This window comes from Pseudophryne corroboree, chromosome 4, assembly GCF_028390025.1.
Source record: "Pseudophryne corroboree isolate aPseCor3 chromosome 4, aPseCor3.hap2, whole genome shotgun sequence".
NCBI lineage: Eukaryota > Metazoa > Chordata > Amphibia > Anura > Myobatrachidae > Pseudophryne > Pseudophryne corroboree.
The window spans coordinates 244292349-244311297 of NC_086447.1; the positions used below are offsets into that span (position 1 = coordinate 244292349).

At 45.2% G+C, this 18949-nt stretch overlaps 1 protein-coding gene across 1 annotated transcript in view; it reads left to right on the forward strand.

Moving 5' to 3' along the window:
* The first annotated feature begins 11810 nt into the window (after window positions 1-11810).
* The window catches only part of PCOLCE2 (procollagen C-endopeptidase enhancer 2), a 106645-nt gene continuing 99506 nt past the window's right edge, over window positions 11811-18949 (forward strand). The window contains exon 1 of the mRNA XM_063915989.1: window positions 11811-12043. Coding sequence (XP_063772059.1) covers window positions 11967-12043 — 77 coding nt within the window. The 5' untranslated portion in view covers window positions 11811-11966. The remainder of the gene's footprint in view (window positions 12044-18949) is intronic.

Consider the following 18949-nt stretch of genomic DNA (forward strand, 5'->3'; position numbering starts at 1 on the left):
GTCATCATTCTAGTTCCAGCCCAGTCACCACACCATCCAGTTCCAGTCAGGTTCTACAGTACTTCAGTTCAGTTCCAGTCTATGAAATAAGTGACGTCATCTTGATTGCAGTCCGTTCAGCATGTTAGTCCAGTTTTAAGTTCCTTTATACCATTCTGCCTCCAGTAGCAGCTGACACCTCAAGGCGTTTCTTCTCTTATTTATCCAGTTTCATCCTAATGTCAGTCGCCTCAAACTTAAGACACGTATTCTAATCCTACACTCCAGTACCATCTCTGCATCTGAAGAACCTCCAGGAACCTAAAAACCCAGTCTCGTGACATATTAGAAGTAGGGACATTTTGAATTCCTTGCAGGGAGCAAGAAACAGACGCCGGGACAGGCACTTGCGCAGTAGCAGTGATGGTACTGCACATGCGTAAATCCCCGGCTTCTATGGACTGCATCGGTTGCAGCCCATAGAAGCTGGCTAGGGCTGTCGAGGCAGGGACTGGCTTCCTACAGGAAGCCAGCTCTCTGCTAATCGCAGCCTTGTCTGGCAGTCTCGGAGGGAGGAGACAACTCCCAATAGGACTGACTGTAGTGTCTGTGACTAACAATTTTGACTTCCAATAGGAAGTCACTGAAAGTCACAGTAAAGCCAATGCAGTCTTACGGACTGCATCTGGCGTCATTGACACTGATCTGAGGTGGCAGATTATACCTGGGGGAGCTGCAGTCCTGCAGCCCATTGGTAAAATCTGCCACTGCAGGGCATGCAGGTACTGTATATCAGGGTCTCCATGGAGCTAGGTAGTACACATGTGTATGTACCACTGCAGTGCTCAAACACAGTGAGCAAGATGCATGTGCAGATTAAAGAATGGTGGCCATCTTGGTAAACGAGAATGCTTCAAGGAGGACGTGCAGTAAAGCTCTCCATCACCCACCCTTGCTGCAAGCTCTCTTCATGTTACAAAACATATAAGTTTAGCCTATTGCAGCAACCTAAAAATAGAAGGGTTTAAAGTTAACAAGTAATAACACATCATCATTTCAAATAGGTTGGATATGATATGCCGGTGGTTGAGATGCCAGCAGTCAGAAGACCGACAGCAGCATCCCACTGGTGAGAACCTAGACAGGAGCTAGGTAAGTATGCATACCTTACCCCAATGCCACCCTAACCCTCCCTTTTCGCTGGCAAAACTTAACCTTTTCCCCCCAGCAGCCTAACTCACCCCGGTGGTGCCTAAACCTAACCCCACCTCCCCGCAGCCTAACCCTAACCTTCCCTTTCCCGAAGCCTAACCCTAGCCCTCCTCCCGCAGCCTAAACCAAACCTCCCTACCCGCTCGGCTTACCTGTCCACAGCCCCGGCAAACTCCTGTTCAGAATCTCGGAGGTCGGGGTTCCGGCACCAGGATTGTGATCCTTGTCGGGATGCCGGCGTTGGCATTCTGAGAAGTGTTGGAGTTCTGGTGTTGGTATTTTAACTGTCAGGATCATGACCACTGGGATCCTGACCGAATCCACTTCAAGTATATTCCAGTCCACCCATCTGTAAAAAGTAAACCAGTAATAGTGATGTAACGCCCTTTGTGAGCATATCAGAAGAATTCTTCTCACTTGCAATATGGACCACAGCAACAGATCATTTTTCACAAGCTCATGGATAAAGTGCTGTCTGATCTCAATGTGCTTGAATCGTTCATGGTGCTTGGTGCTATAGGACAGATCAATTGCACCACTGTTGTCACATTCTGTGCTGATGGCGTTATCTTTGCTTACAAGAGTTAAATCACATAAAGCATTTTTAGGGTGTATAGCTTCCTTGGCTGATTCTGTTAGTGCCATATATTCTGCCTCAGTGGTAGAAAGGGTCTCAGTTGGTTATTTGTACTTGATCATCTTACTGCTACTTCTGCCAGTAGAAATAGATATCCCGTATAGAAATGACGATCACCTTCAGATGTTCACCAATTGGCATCACAGAACAAACTGAGTGTAGAATGTCCAGACTTGGTAAATTCCTACTTCGAGAAAGATGTAACTTTTAGGTATCAGAATTCTTTTGACTGCTTCACAATGCTGTCTCCCAGGAATAGTAGCAAGTTGCATACCTACCAACTGTCCCGTTTTTTAGTGTACTGCGGTGGGAAGGGGGGGGGGGGCAGTTGGGAGGCTCCTGTCACTCACTGCTCTGCCTAGCAAAGCAGCAGTGAATAGATGGGTCTATTCACCAAGACCAGAGGGACTGGAGGCATGGCCAGCAGCTCACTAAGCGCTGGCCATGCTGCCATAGTGACGGAGAATGGGGGGCATGGTGTGAAGCCACGCCCATTTACTGAGGCCACACACCCTTTTCTGGCCAGGTGGTGCCGTGCCTGAGTCCCACTTTAATCATCCACAAAGTTGGGAGGTATGAAATTGGCTTTCTCTGCTTACTGCATGTGTGAGGCGGGTGAGTCCCAACAACTGCATACATTAAATGCTCAGTAGCACATTGATAAGGAATTATCTTCATGCCTTTTTCTTCCTCTTTGCTCAATGATGACATGAACTTAGTTTCATGCCTTTGTCAATAGGAGTGCATATTAGATTAGCATATGACATTCCATACTTTGTAAACATATTTTTAAAGTAGGGTTGCTAACAAACGTATATGGGGCCTAATTCAGACCTGATCACAGCAGTAACATTTTTCTCTAATGGGCAAAACCATGTGCACTGCACGGGGGGCAGATATAACATGTGCAGAGAAATTTAGATTTGGTGGGTTATTTTGTTTCTGTGCAGGGTAAATAGTTACTGGCTACTTTATTTTTATACTGCAATTTAGATTTCAGTTTGAACACACCCCACTCAAATCTAATGGGGGGTACACACGGGGCGATTTTTACCTATTTTCTAAAGGGCCCTACACACTGGTAGATATGCCGCCGAGGTGCCCGACGGCCGATACAGCCAAAGGACGACCCGGCGGGCGGGGTGGGTGTGGTGGGGGGACTGAAGTTTATTTAGTCCCCCTGTCACCTGGCCCCATAGCCCTGCATGCTAATACAGTATGGATGAGATTTTCCATATTGGCATGAATGTATAAACGACCCGGCACCAACGAGGAACAAACGCGGGGCCGCACATCGTTCATCGTTGGTGCATACACACTGAAAGATATGACCGATATCTAATTAATTAATGTTCATATCTTTCAGTGTAATCGCTTAGGGTGTAGGGCCCTTAAGAGATCTGTCTAGATCGCTTAGAAATTATTAAGCACAGATCGCTCCGTGTGTACAGGGCCGGATTAAGCCTTGTAGGGGCCCGGGGGAATGGAGTGTGTATATTATTTTGCAGATACCTCCCAACATAAGCCATTCCAGGACGGACAAAATGCTCTCTACCTGGACTTTCCTGTTAGTATATGATTGGCGTCGCTGGTGTTGAGGTATGGATTGTGTATATTAAATATAAACCAATAATGTATATTATATTTAAACTAATAGTTTAATCATGCCTGTGTACTGTTTATTGCTCCACTTAATTGAGAGACAACTATTTCATAAAGTTTTCCTGTAATGGAACAAAGACAACTTAAAAAGCCTTCAACTACACGTAGAAAAATGAAATCTATCATTTATCTTGCAAAAATGCAATAGCAACAGCCTCTGTATTACTTACACACTGGGACAGGACTTAGGAGGACTCTCTGTGTATCTCTCCCTCTAGACCTGAATGCTCTCATTAGAAAATAGGTTACATAGTACCCAGACACCCAGAAGGGAAGGAGGAGATGCTCTGAACCTACTCAGCGCTTGCGATCACTTCAGCCTATTCATGTCCGGATTTGACGTCATACACCCGCCCAGTGAACGCCCAGCCACGTCTGTGTTTTTTCAGACACTCCTGCGTTTTTGCAAACACTCCCTGAAAACGGTCAGTTGACACCCAGAAACGCCCCCTTCCTGTCAATCTTCTTGCGGCCGTCAGTGCGACTGAAAACTTTGCTAGAACCTGTGCACAACCGCAACGGGCTTTGTACCCGTACGTCGCGCGTGCACATTGCGGTGCATACGCATGCTCAGAAATGCTGATTTTTAGCCTGATCGCTGTGCTGCGAACAATGGTAGCAAGCGATCAACTCAGAATGACTCCCATTGTCTCTACCACAAACACATATAAGAGAAACTATTGTTGTTGATTACGTGGATGATCTGTGGATGATCTGTTAGTAGCAGACCAAAAACAGCATACACGTAGAATATGATATGACTTTTCTTATGTTATCATTCGAATGAGCCGACGATTGAATGTGTGTGTATGCAGTGCAGTTGCAGGAGTGTTAGCTGATAAACACTCCTATGTTATCTCCATTATACCTTTAATGAGGCATTAGACCCTTTACCAAGATGGTCATCAACAGTGGTTCTGTGCATGCACAGTGTCATCTGCTGTACTGTGTTTGAGCATCCCGGCTGTGTAGTACTTAGCTCAGAAGACATCACCACTTACCTGCATATAGCTGCACATATATGACCAGCTGGTCCTCTATATATTTTCGCATTACATATAGCATAGTATACATACTGTATGGCAACACAAATGCTGTCTCCTCTCCACCCTCTTATATTCCATGTGATGCGGTTATGTGTCCCGACTGCCGGGATCCTGAACGCTGAATAACCTGCCGGTTTGAATGCCGACCAACAGGGACTATTCCTACTTGTGGTTGTCTACGACACCCATAGAGTGGGAATAGAACCTGTGGCGAGCCACCGAGCCCGCTGCATGGCAAGCGCAGCGAACCCACAAGGGGCTTCGTTGCGCTTGCACCCCTCCCCACAGATGGGATCCCAGCGTTGGTATGGTGACCCGCGGTCTCCCAAACCCAACCCATATTCCATCCATGCCCACTTTTCTCCTGCTCCACCTCCCTCCTCTGGAACACTCTCCAAATGAGACTTGCTGCCAGTCTCACCAGATTCAAACACTCACTCAAAACTCACTTTTTAACAAAAGCCTCTCATCGCTCCTAAATCGCCAAACTTTCATCACCTGATCTCCTCTTCCTCTGAGTTCTCCCCTCCAATTGTTTACCACTCCTCTTAGTATGTAAGCATTCATAAACAGGGACCTTCACCCTCATGTTCATCCCCAGAATTCATTTGTTTCCAGTTCTTCTTGTCTCTTAGCCCCCTTCAGCGACTCTGACACTGTGCAGTTGCCATTCGCTGGGTACAGTCTGATTAAGTGCTGACCTGTCTACCACTCCGTTACTCACCTTTACTTGTCGGTCAAGGTACAGTGAGTTACCCTATTCTAGCCCCCTGCCAGTGTCTACCTAGCTTGTTGCTTGCATGCTCTATGTTGTCCCACCTATGGGGCTGATTCTAATTCAGATGTATTCTTTGCATGGACCCAAATAGCAAATAGTAGCAAGCAGCACATGTGCAGATGCCAGTTTATGCATTTTTGCCCATCTTCATCATATTCTTAGGTGGACAGATCTTTGATTGCAAGAAATGGGCATTTCGTGGCTGGAACTGGGTAGCGACACTGTGATCATGTGGGGCTGTTCTGTCTTCTGGGAGTGTCATGGGTGTGTACCTTGAGTCCTGTGCTATCTGAGTCATGCATACAGAGAAGGTGGATCTCTTGTGCCAATAGTAGAATGGGGCAGGTGCAAGTGACGGTTGCTGCTGTGGACAGTAAAACAGTGGTCAGAGCGGCTTTCCTCTTGAAGCTGCACAGATCCTCATGCTAACCATGAGGAAACTCACATTAGCATAAAGTAGAAAATTATGCTTCTGCAGCAACAGGTAAACACAACCACTTTGTATCCAACTCAGAATTAACCCCTACAGTATATGTCAATTTGCTATACCTTTGCACGTCAAGATTCATTGTTATTTGTATATTCCCTGTACTGTGATGCAGAAGCTACTGTATGCAGCAGTTTAAAATAAAAGTAATGACAATACTGTGTTATATTGTTTTATTCAGCCATGTAACACTGTTCCATGGCACCAAAGCAGAATAGCAGCTGTTTCTTGCAGTGGACGAGCCGTGCAAGCTCCTCTCCTTCCACCTCTTTCTGAGTATTCTGCTTGGGGGGGGGCAGAGTTTGGAGGAATGATGCAGTTGCGTTGTGACGTCATGATGCAACCTCGTCATTCTGCGAAACTCCACCCCCCGAGCTGAGTACTCAAGAAGAGGAGTGAGGAGGGGGAGCCCACCAGCATTTCACTTAGCAACGAGCATTCCCCTTGACAACGAACACTACTTGACATTGAGCACTCCCTTTGGCACGAGCATTCCCCTTGGCAATGAACATGGATCCTAGAGCATAGCGCATGGATCCCAGAGCTAGCATTCCCCTTGACAATGAGCATTCCCCTTGACAATGAGCACTGCTCTTGACAACAAGCACTCCCCTTGGCAATGAGCATTCCCCTTAGCAACAAGCATGGATCCCAGAGCATAAAACCATTGGCAACGAGCATGACACCCAGCACATGTGTCGAAGTCAAAAATATTACATTCAGAAAACATACAAACTCCACATGGATGAGTCGCTGTGCCTGCGAATATACGCAGCGTGCACAGCGATATATGGTAGCATATGCACTCACACAGACACGCCACAAAGATATATTCAACACATATTTCATACCAAACATAAATTAAACATGTCAAGCACTAGACATTATCATGTATATGTATTATTGAAACAGAACAAGATAAACATGTCATGCTTGGTGTCAAAATAATCAGAGGAATATGTGGATTAATTTGATACCTGTGGTTAGATTGTAGCACATTGCAATGAGTAGTTATGATTAAATGTAGGAATATGAAGTCACTCTTATTGGAACAAAGAACATTCCAAAGAAAGCATGTGTGGGCAAAAACCAGTGGCCAACCCCTATGATGTTTTCTTCAAGGCTTGCATATGAACTGACCAATGACACATCATGAATGAGAAAGCTCCCTCCCCTGGACCAATAACAGAAGACATGTACTCCCCCAAAAATACATAGTATAAAGGTGATTGCAGTCACACAAGAAGTTCTGTTTCTGTTTGCTGTTTTTCTGCTACTGTGTTGGTCACTGAGCATTGAGAGAGAGGGAGAGATGGAGGAAATGGAGCAGAGTGTGCATTGAGGGAAATGGTAATTGTATGCTGGTTGTAACTGTATGGATTCTTTTGTAACAACTGCTTCCGGTGTAATTGTAAATCGGTAGCTATATATATATATATATATATATATATATATACTGTACATGTGTTATATTGTATGCATATCCTTTTAATATCAAATATACATCAATGAGTGTTGGAACTCAGACAATGTGTGCGTGTACTTGTTCTCTCTTAAGGGATGTAGTGTTTGCGACGTACAGCGAACTTTTTTCGTATATGGTAATAAGATGCGCCTTGCGTCCGTAGCATATATTAGCGCTGGCATTTTAAATAATTATTAGAAATATATTTGAACTTCTCACATGATACCCCTGACAACGAGCATGACACCCAGCGCATTACACCCCTGAAAACGAGCATGACGCCCGGTGCAGGAAACCCCTGGCAACGAGCTGGCCACCCAGCGCATGATACCCCTGGCAACGAGCATGACACCCAGCGCATGGAACCCCTGGCAATGAGCATGACACTCATCGGGTGAAACCGTTGGCAAACGAGCAGGTAATTTAAAAGAAATTAGAAGATTTACTATAGGGCATAATTTATCATGGGCATTGAGGTGTATGGCATAATATGGTGCATGGGGCATTACTGTGTGAGGCTTAATATGGTGGATTATTTTTTCATTCCTGTGGTGGCCGAGGTCTGTTGTTGCAGGGTCAAAAACTAGGGCGTAAGGTAATCTTTTCTTGCGAGGCCACGCCCATTTTAAGTGAGACCGTGCCCATTTTAGTGAGACCACGCCCATTTTAACGAGACACAAAAAAAATCTGTCTATATGTGCATTTTTAATGTCTATATGGGGGTGGCGCACATTTGTAATTGTTCACACTGGGAGCCAAATTGTCTAGAAACTGCCCTGCAGAATAGAATTAGTTATTCTGCATAAATCGCACTTTACCACAACATTAAGGGGTATATTCAATTGAAGTCGGATCCATTCCGACATTCATTTGTAATAATGGAGCCGACCTGGGCTATTCAAATGACATATCAATTCGACTTTTAAAAAAGTCGAATTGAGATGCAGGGGGGGAGACGGGGAGAGCCGCGGGCAGACAGGGGAGGCTGTAGCACTGCTCTCCACTGTCTGCCCGCGGCTCTCCCCCATCTCCCCCCAGTCTCTCTGCCTCTCCAGTCCCTCCTCTCTGTCCCTGCATCACAGCCGCCGCTCACGGCTGGAGCCGGGTGGACGCTGTGAGTGGCAGCTGTGACATCCTCCAGCGCTGCTCACCCGGTCCCCGCCTCAGCTCTCCCTGTATCCGTCTCGGCTCTGCCCATCCCCGCCTCAGCTCTGCCCGTCCCTACTCGGCTATCCAGTCTCCGGCGCTGCTCTCCCCATCTCACTTAGACTTTTTTTAAAGTCGTAGTGAGATGGTCGAAAAGGGGGCCAAAACCTGTCGGTTTTGGCCCTGTTTTCGACACAAGCACGTGGATCGGCAGCTATTCCGCTGATCCACGTGCTTTTCGACAAGTCGAATATATTGAATTGGTTGGAACCCCTTCCGACCTAAAACAGTCGAAAACTGACGTCTTTTCGACAGACGGCAGCTTTCAACGTCAATTGAAAATACCCCTAAACCTAAGCATTGATTCTGACCTCAGTGGGACTAACTGTGTGGCTCAGCCCCTCAAAGCCTGTGTGTAATTTAAATGTTGATTAAGCTATGCTTGTAATGATATAGAACACAAATGTAAAAAAGAGCAGTCATCACCATTTGCCACGGAAATACAGTATGAACAAAGAAATTAAAGTTACACTATTCAGAAATAGTCTACTAGTGTGACTACACATCCTCCTGCAATATAGTGGTCTATATATATCCACACTATTGGTCATCTTTCACTAGCTGACTGTTGAGTGTCTAAGCCTATTATTGTGCCCCAACATGTGCACAATTCAAATCTAAAATTGTGAAGTGAATGGCCTTATCCGGTGGTTCCCACATGGGGTGCCGTAGCACCCTGGGGTGCACTGGGGCACTTACAAGGGTTCCCTGCGTTGGTGGTCCAGAACTAATTCAATGATGATCAATGTAATAGGCAAAACCAGTGCTTGCGGCTGCCAATCATAACATATGTGGACAAACTGAAGTGAATCTTCACCACATAACTGAACCTAAGGATGACATATAGACACAATTTAATTAATTTAATGTTTTTTTCTGAATATCTCAATAAGAAACTTTTGGCCTAGGGGTGCGTTGAAAAAATAGTAAAAATGAATTATTTTAATGAGCTGGTAATTAATTATGTGAAAATATACACACACATATCACAGACCTGCCATTAACACTTTTTTTGTGAGGCTGAGCTGTCCTTAGACTCTAAGGACTAGGCCAAAAGTTTCTTATTGAGATAGTCAGAAAAAAAACATTAAATTAATTAAATTGTGTCTATATGTCATCCTTAGGTTCAGTTATGTGGTGAAGATTCACTTCTGTTTGTCCACATATGTTATGATTGGCAGCCACAAGCACTGGTTTTGCCTATTACATTGATCATCATTGAATTAGTTCTGGACCACCAACGCAGGGAACCCTTGTAAGTACCCCAGTGCACCCCAGGGTGCTACGGCACCCCATGTGGGAACCACCGGATAAGGCCATTCACTTCACAATTTTAGATTTGAATTGTGCACATGTTGGGGCACAATAATACGTTGAGAGCATATTTAAGAATCTTATACAGTACAGCAATCAGCATATGTTTGGCTGATGGATGTGTAGCTAGTTAAACCTTTTAAAATAATATAATGTAAAACAATATATTTGTACTATACTGTAGTCAGCACTTTTATATGCATTTCAATGGCCTCTGAATTTCTTTATTTTACATAAAAGAGGTAATTATGGCTGGACCAACCCTGGCAATATATGTAGGCAGACATAAATGGTAGTGAATAAGTGGAAAAGCATCCCATCAGAGGTGGTAGAGGCTAAAGGGGGGTAGACACGGAGAGATCCGTGCTTCATTTCTAAGCAATCTGACTAGATCGCTTAGAAATTAAGCATGGATCTCTCTGTGAGTATGCCCATAGCGAGAGTGATGCGCATCCCACGTGTTGCTATCGCCAGTTCTAGATTGCGCCTGCATCCAGGCACAATCTAGTCAGGTCATCACTTCACCGCTGTGTGAAGTGAGCACCCCCCTCCTCTGCTCAGATCGTACTAAGGGGGTCATTCCGAGTTGATCGTAGCTGTGCTAAATCTGGCACAGCTACGATCATGAACTCAGACATGCGGGGGGATGCCCAGCCCAGGGCTAGTCCGCCCCGCATGTCAGTGCCGCCCCCCCCCCTCCCGCAGAAGTGCAAAGGCAACGCACAGCGGCGTTGCCTTTGTACTTCAAGAGTAGCTCCCGGCCAGCGCAGCTTTAGCGTGCTGGCCGGGAGCTACTTATCGCTCCCTGGCCTGCAGTGGCTGCGTGTGACGTCACGCAGGTGCTGCGGGCCACTCCCTGCACGGTCCAGCCACGCCTGCGTTGGCCGAACCACGCCCATGAAATGGCAGCCAAACGCAGCCGTTTCGCCCCCTCCCGCCCATCGACCGCCTCTGCCTGTCAATCAGGCAGATGTGATCGTACTGTAGCGACGGGCGGCCATGCAAAAAACTGCAGCGTGCGATCGGGTCAGAATGATCCCCTCAGTGCTGAGCGGTGTGCTGAGCGGTCTGTGCTAGATCGCTCAGCACACATCTCTAGGTGTGTACCCCCCTTTAGACAGTAGAACAATTTAAACATGCTTGGGATAGGCACATGACTATACTTACAAAGAACTAAGGGGGGGTACACACGGAGAGTTCCGTGTTTAAAATCTAAGCAATTTGACTAGATTGCTTAGATTTTAAGCACGGATCTGCTGTGTGTATGCCGCCCAGCTATAGCGCATCGCTATCGCCGGTGCTAGATTGAGGCTGCATGCAGGCTCAATCTAGTGGGTCGCTCACCTCAGCGCTGTGTGAAGTGAGTGCCCCCCCCCCCTCGTCGTCGCCTCCCCTCGCTCATCACATCGCGCTGTGCTGAGCGGTCTGTGTTAAGATTGCTCAGCACACATCTCTCCTCTCAGTACCCCCCTTAAGGATCAAAAAGGGTTCAGATTACGTAATGGATAGATGGATCAAGTGGTTCTTATCTGCCATCAAATTCTATGTTCCTATAGGCAATTTGACAGTATTTTGTTTTCAATAGTAGAAAAATACTGTATAACTTTTGTGAGAATAAAATATCTTCGATACTTATTTTATATTTGTAATAACTAAAAGCTACTCTGAGCATTTACCACGTGGATGTGCACTTTTACATTTGCAAAATAAATCTACAGTACATGACATTCACTGAACTCATACATACATTTCCATCCACTGTATATATGAGTTTCCATGCATAGGTGTCATTGTCACTGTGAGACACACGGACAGTAGCTATAAACAGTCTTTGTCTTGGAATATTGGAACAAAAAAAATATAATTTCATGAAATACAAATGAAGGTTCTACCTATTATTGCATTGGCAGATGCTCTCTCAGGTGTGAAAGGGGTTAATGTTTGCCTTTGAAAAAGAAGCAAAAGGGGAGGAGAGGGGAGGATCATTTTTTGGGGAGAATTGGATCCCCTCCTCCCCAGGACTGCTTGGAACAAATGGGATATTCATCAGGAGCTTGTCCATGCCAGAGAACCTCCCAGAGGGAAATGAGTAGAAGCCCAGACTATAGGGCGATCCTCCTTATAAAGCCCCTGCAGAATTCCCCCTCACTCCCTACAGTCTGACTGACAGTGTGACAGACATGAACACCGGCCTGAGCGTCTTTGTGATCTCCTTGCTCCTGGCTGCTCCCAGCGATGCCCAGCAGCCCAATGAGAGGTAAGTAGGGGCATCTGCACTGTGGGCACTACCCACCACACATCGCACTGTGCCATTACCACGCTTCGGGGACACCTGTCTTACCTGTTTAACCCTTGCTTTGCCGCACATTACCAAATAGCCCATGAGGAATAATTGCAGTGTGCTCCTAATTTGCATCTCAGCTATAAATGTGTTGTGCACGTTACAATCATGTAGTCCCCGGTACCAACCACTGCTAGAAAAGTACAGATCATATTCATGACAGACATTAGGTTACAGATGATAGACATGACATTACATTTTTCAGCTTGTTGTACCCATATAGTCGGGGAGGTTATATAGACTACTATTCGTCCATGTACCAGCCATATATAATGTGATTGTGCAGCTGCTGCAGACATACACTCATGCATACAGTGTGCAGAGCAATCTCAGGTACAGACATTGCCCCATTGTAGTAAGTGTGACTGTGCTCTTCCCATATATTGTACTGGTTCTGTTACATCCTGCTGCTGCTTCTTCATGAAATCAGTTTCCTCCACATCCCCTGCAACTTTCCCTGATCATATTCCTGTGTACGTACAGTCTGGTGGTGTGCACCCTGCTCTGCCAACCACACTGACATCCAGGTATAGGAGGCAGCTCTGTGGGTGCCCCAGTATTTGTCCTGCCACTACCCATGTCTATGCATGGCATTGGAGGTATAAGGATAGCATCTCCCATCACTTATGTGAAAGTTGGCTCCTGTGGTGACACATGATGGGCTACTCCCTTCTGAAGGATGTTCTTGTGCAGCTTATATACTCCTATGTCTGTGCAGGCTGTCATTGGTCAGTGTGTCTCACTCCCTCACCTCTTGCTGTGAGTACAGACTAGAATTTCGGACTTTTCTCTCTAGTATTCAGTTTCACAATACAGTCTAATGGCCTATACCAAGCAATTTTCTTCTGCATGAGGTTGTGTTTTAAGACATGGAATCCTTAAGGACACTGTATGTCATCCAAGTTGTCAGTTCATGTGTGCAGGCTGGGTCGCATGTCCTTACAGTATGTGCTCTCTGTATGTACTGTATGGCAGTACCAAGAAGCTGTGATAGGATTGGTCATTCTCAGTATCTGTACTTATTTTGTCCATATGTACAGCAGAACAGTACTACTTCATTTGTACTGTTCTATACTTCTGATTATATTCTATATGTGAGATCAGTGGCACAGTACTGCTGATCTTGTCCTGTACTGTATATGATGCTCAGCATTTGTTCTTATTCTGCCTGCAGGAACTGCTCTTGCTCTGTTTAATAATAAATGTAATCTGTGTCTTCCATGAACATATGCAGTTGTCATATCTACATGCTGTATTTTACATGTATATTAGTAAACTGTATAAAGTACTACTTATTTAACACCTTGCTGGCTGAACTGTTATACAGTATGCTGTAACAGAGATGATGGGCAATGTGTCTACATTAAAAAACTGCCGCCGTAGAGGTTTTATTTCTGTTTCCGCTAATCACAGTGATACAAAACCTCCAATTACCAGGTCCATAACTTACTTAGAAAATATGGCTGGCCAGCTGAGTGATAAAGTTTCTTTAGAACTTTGCCAGGCCAGATGCAATATGCACACATACTGTATGTGAGCCACTAGCCGGTTCATGCATGCACTAGAATTAACCCTTGATAGATGTAGCCTGCAGACTGAACAACTTCATAGTTTTTATATCATGGTGGTATGATCACTGAGCCATTCTTCAACCTTCAGACTCTTCTACACAGAAAAGTGCTAATGACCTCTATATCCCAGTGACATGCGGTCAGGGTAGGCAGGGGAGGCAAAGTCTCACCTGTCACACTCCAGTATACTACCGAGTTTTGACTCTGAAAATGAATAGAATAATACAAAGACGATATTTATAATTTAGGAATATAAACGTATTGGTTCTAATAATTTTTATAAACTCACCAAATTTGCAGCGCTGCGCTTTTGTAGGTACTAGCCAGTGCTTCCCCAGCCATGACCTCACCGCACCTCACCACTATATCCCACACTGATGTCACATGTTTGACTCATCCTTCAAGACTGGAACAGATCTCTGGGAAACCAGGGAGTAACATTATGTGGAAAAGGTGTAATTGGAAACATTTACATTTTTAACACCCAAAGAATGTTTCTGTCTCATTGATAGTACTAGTAGTGGCAAAATATTACATTCAATTTCTAACTAGTTACAGTATGAAATCTGTATGCCAAGAAAGAGAGGATATTATTATTATTATTATTATTAGTCAGAGAGGAAGACAAAACCAAAAAAGTAACATAAGGAAAGTTGTAAGAAGTCTATTTATCACCATTAGCATCTGATGATGCGGATAACAGGTGATAAGCCTGGCCAAACTCGCACCGTGATAATTGAGTACATCTCATGGATGTATCAATTAGCACATGCAGGGACAGAGCTTGTCTGCGATGTCTCTCCGCAGCATCATCAGGGTATTTTTCGTACAAAAATACCCTGATGTCCTGCTGTGCATGCGCCGCTACTACAGCCGCCCGGTGCCATCGACGCCCCCCCCCCCCCCCCCCCCCCGTCAGTAACACCCTGCGAGGGGCCCCCCCCCTGGATTTTATACTTTCCAGTCCAGGAGGCGGTGTCCGCTGCTTCAGGAGGCTGCCAGGTGCCGGGTCCTTCTGTGCTGTAACCCCTGGTGCTGTACAGTGAGCTGCCGCTTTGCAGGGTCACTTTACTGCACTGGGGTCACAGCGCAGCATATGGGGGTACCGGTACCTGGCAGCGCTCTCCGGAGCAGCGGATAGCGGCTTCTAGAACAGGTAAGTATGTTTTGGGGAGGTTTTACATTTTTATTTTTATTTTACACTGTGATAAGCTTGTGTGTCCACGCAGTTGATCACTGGAGCCCGGTCCCCCGTACAACTTTTTTTGTGAAATTATCACAGGGCTCACTGCAGTATTTTTTTGCATTTATTTGTTTTTGTTTTTAGTAAATTCGACCACATCGCATTTCCCATTATAAGTATATAAGAGATTGTGGGCTAAGGACCTTATTCAGGTTAGTTAGAAAACCAAAAAAAGCACACTAATGGGCAAAACCATGTGCAGTGCAGGTGGGTCAGAAGTAACATGTGCAGAAAGATTAGATTGGGGTGTGGTGTGTTCGAACTGAAAGCTAAATTGCAGTGTAGAAATAAAGCAGCCAGTATTTGGGTGTGGTATGTTAGGTAGATTAGACTTAGGTCGACAGTGTCTAGGTCGACCACTATTGGTCAACAGTAAGTAGGTCGACATGGTTTTTAGGTTGACAGGGACTCTAGTTTGGCATGTACTAGGTCAACATGAGGAAAGGTCGACATGAGGGTTTTTTAACTTTTTTTGGTGTCGTTTTCTCCGTACAGTGCACCGTGTCCCCTCGCATGACTCGCTTCACTCGCCGTGCTTTGGGCAAGGTTAGCATTCCCAATTGTAGTCCACGTGGATCGTAAAGTATGAAAAAGTAAAAAAAAAAAATGGAAAATGTGAAAAACTCATGTCGACCTAGAACATGTCGACCTACTTACAGTTGACCAATAGTGGTCAACCTAGACTGTGTCAACCTACTTACTGTCACCCTAAAGACCGGATCCCCATTTTTTACTCTGCACAGAAACAGTATAACCCACCTAAATCTAATTCTCTCTGCACATGTTATATCTGCCGCACCTGCAGTGCACATGGTTTTGCCCATTAGTGTGCTTTTTTGGTTTGCTAACAAACCTGAATAACCCCCTAAATGTCATAGCCTTCAAGAAGGGCAGGATTTTATGCGAGTTTGGCCAGATTTTTTAAGAGGCAATCATTTACACGGCATAAGCAGGTTGGTTTTGCCATGTAAATGATTGGTGCTTTAAATAGGGTGGTCTTCAGTATGCCGGCGGTCGGGCTCCCGGCGACCAGCATACCGGCGCCGGGAGCCCGACAGCCGGCATACCGACACTTATTCTCCCTCGTGGATATCCATGACCCCCCTGGAGGGAGAATAAAATAGTGTGGCGCGCATAGCGCGCCACCGTGCCCGTAGCGTGGCAAGCGCAGCGAGCCCGCAAGGGGCTCATTTGCGCTCGCCACACTGTCGGTAAGCCGGCGGCCGGCCTCCCGGCGCCGGTATGCTGCTCGCCGGGAGGCCGGCCGCCGGCAGATCGTAGTGAACCCCTTTAAATATACGTCCAGACTTGCACGGAATCCCGCACTTCCTGCTTCTCGCAGGCTATTACATTGAGCCCTAGTGTGAAGAGAAGATATGAGGTCCCAGAAGGTGGAGCTCACTGGAAAGGATCACTATACACAAAGAAGTTTTCTTATCTGACACATGATCCAGGTTTCGGTCAAGGGATATAGTTGCAGAGTGCAGACTGACATATTTACATTCAGTACCACAGTAGCCTATAAGAGCTCTTCTATAAAATAATGTATTACCCATATGACAATATACTTGTCCTTATAGCTCCTGTCAGTCAGTCTTCAGCAAGTTTTTCATTTTCTTAAGAAATTTAGACCCCTGCATCTTAATTACTGGGAATAACAGTGATAGATGTCTATTGCATGTGATATGTAAAAGAATGTATGGGGGACTTTTAAGGGCTGTGCAAATGGCAAGACATATGGATATCTGTTTTCTATTTCAAAATCTGAAATATGAAACTATGTTTAGCATTTGGGGTCCCTACTACTGAGAAACCAGTAACAGGTTTTCTTGTATATAAACATATTGCCAATCAATCTTTTGATTTTAGTCTGATTAGACCCATATTACCCAAAAGTCTATGAAGTAAGAGTGCACCAGACAGGTTTTAGATGTGTAGTTGCTTCATCATACAGTTTGATCTACCTAACACATGCGGCAAGCACCCAAGGAAATATCTGCAGTTCAGCTACAGTACATAGAGGTAAGACACATTTGTCTGGCACAGGGCCATAACTAGGTGTGTGCTGAGTGGGCACCGCACATAGCGCTACAGGGTATGGGCAATGTTGGCAGCACTTGTCAAATATTTATTTTAATTACTTTAACTTGCAGCTTCCCCCCTTTTTAAAGACCAGCAACTCCTGATTGCCCGTCTCCTACCCCCACCCCTTCTGTCACTAATACCTATACAACATTCATAAACTTAACTTGATAGCTCTGTGTTGTTCAGTCATACTGTCCTTTATAACATTTCAAGATGCTGAAATACCCGGGATTCAAACCCACTGCCTGTGGCATTGCAGTCAGTTGCGGTCCGGCCAATGCAGGTGTGGCTGGACCATTGGGGGGGCGGGCCGCGGCGGCTGCGTGATGCCTCACGCAGCCGCTGTGGCCAGTAGCAGCGACGATCAACTCCTGGCCAGCCGCAGGAGCTGTGCTGGCCGGGAGTTACTCCACAAATACAAAAGCATCGCCGCTGTGCGATGATTTTGTATTTGTGCGGGGTGGGGGGGGGGGCGGACTGACATGCGGGACGGACTAGCCCTGTGCTGGGCGTCCCCACACATGTCAGGGAAGATGATCGTAGCTGTGCTAAATTTGGCACAGCTACGATCAACTCGGAATGACCCCCTATGTTGTGTGTGGCTGCAAGGGACTGGATGTGTGGCTGCACACTTCATAGATCTGCTCAATTGCAATGATGATTATTTTTTTACAAAGTACAAGTAGATTCATATTGTTAAGAATATCGTAGTTTCTATGCAGGATGAAATAGACCAATGAGTAGGGTATTTGACTGGAATGCAACAGGTTACAGATTTGAATCCTGGGTATGGCAGTATATTGAAATGGGGTATTGTAACTAAACAGTGAGCTCTCAAGTTAAGTGCACGAATGTGGTATAAAGAGGATTTGTGTCCAAATACATTTTCTTGTAGTGTTCTGTAAATGTGTGTGTATAATATATATATGTATATATATATATATATACTGTGTATATATATATACACACACACACACACACACACACACACACACACACACACACACACACACACATATAAAACCACAGCACTCACCACCCCAGAAGCAGAGTACATGACTGCACTTACCACTCATAGGGTGGGGTGCATGTAGCCCATGACCACATACATAAATAAATACAAACAGAAAATTCAGCACTCACCATAGCAAGCTCACTTATCCTCACCACATCAATAAATAAATGATGGGGGTTTAGTTAGTGAATTGGCCAATGCACAGAAGCCAGCAAACCGATCGCCAAGGTACCCCACCTTCTTGCAGGTCCTACACTATCACAGAGTCTTAAAACCTGGCAACTGTTTCTCACATGATATAACTGCAAATATGCCTACTTGGTTTAATGTGCACCTGCCAAATACCTTATGGCTTTTAAAGGTACACTAGTCACCTGACACTGGCTGATAAATTACTAAGGAACAGCTGTGGTGAGGATAAGTGAGCTTGCTGTGGTGAGAGCTGAATTTTCTGTTTGTATACACACATATATATATATATATATATATATATATAAAACAAAATGTGGGAAAGGGCATCATAGCATGGTCTTTCTCTGTGATCAATTCTGTTATGCCCCACGAGGCTTGAGCTTTATGACCCTATTCGAAAAATGGGGGGGGGGGGGGGGCAATTCTCTTCCTGGCACAGGGCACCAAAAAGTCTAGTTGCGTATCTGGCCTAGCATGGGGAAAAACATTTAGAGGACCGGACTGGAGTCTTGGTTGAGCACTTTTCCTGTTGATTTGGAAAAAGCATCAGGTGCACACAGGTCAAGGTACCCTGAAAATCATTATACAGGTAGTCACCAGGTGCACAGGATCTATTGTGGATCTATTACATTTGTTCTTCCTTATTTAAATTACTGGTGGTGTTTTTCAATTGATTTAAACAAAAATGGTTTTAAGTTACAGTGGAAACATTTCCA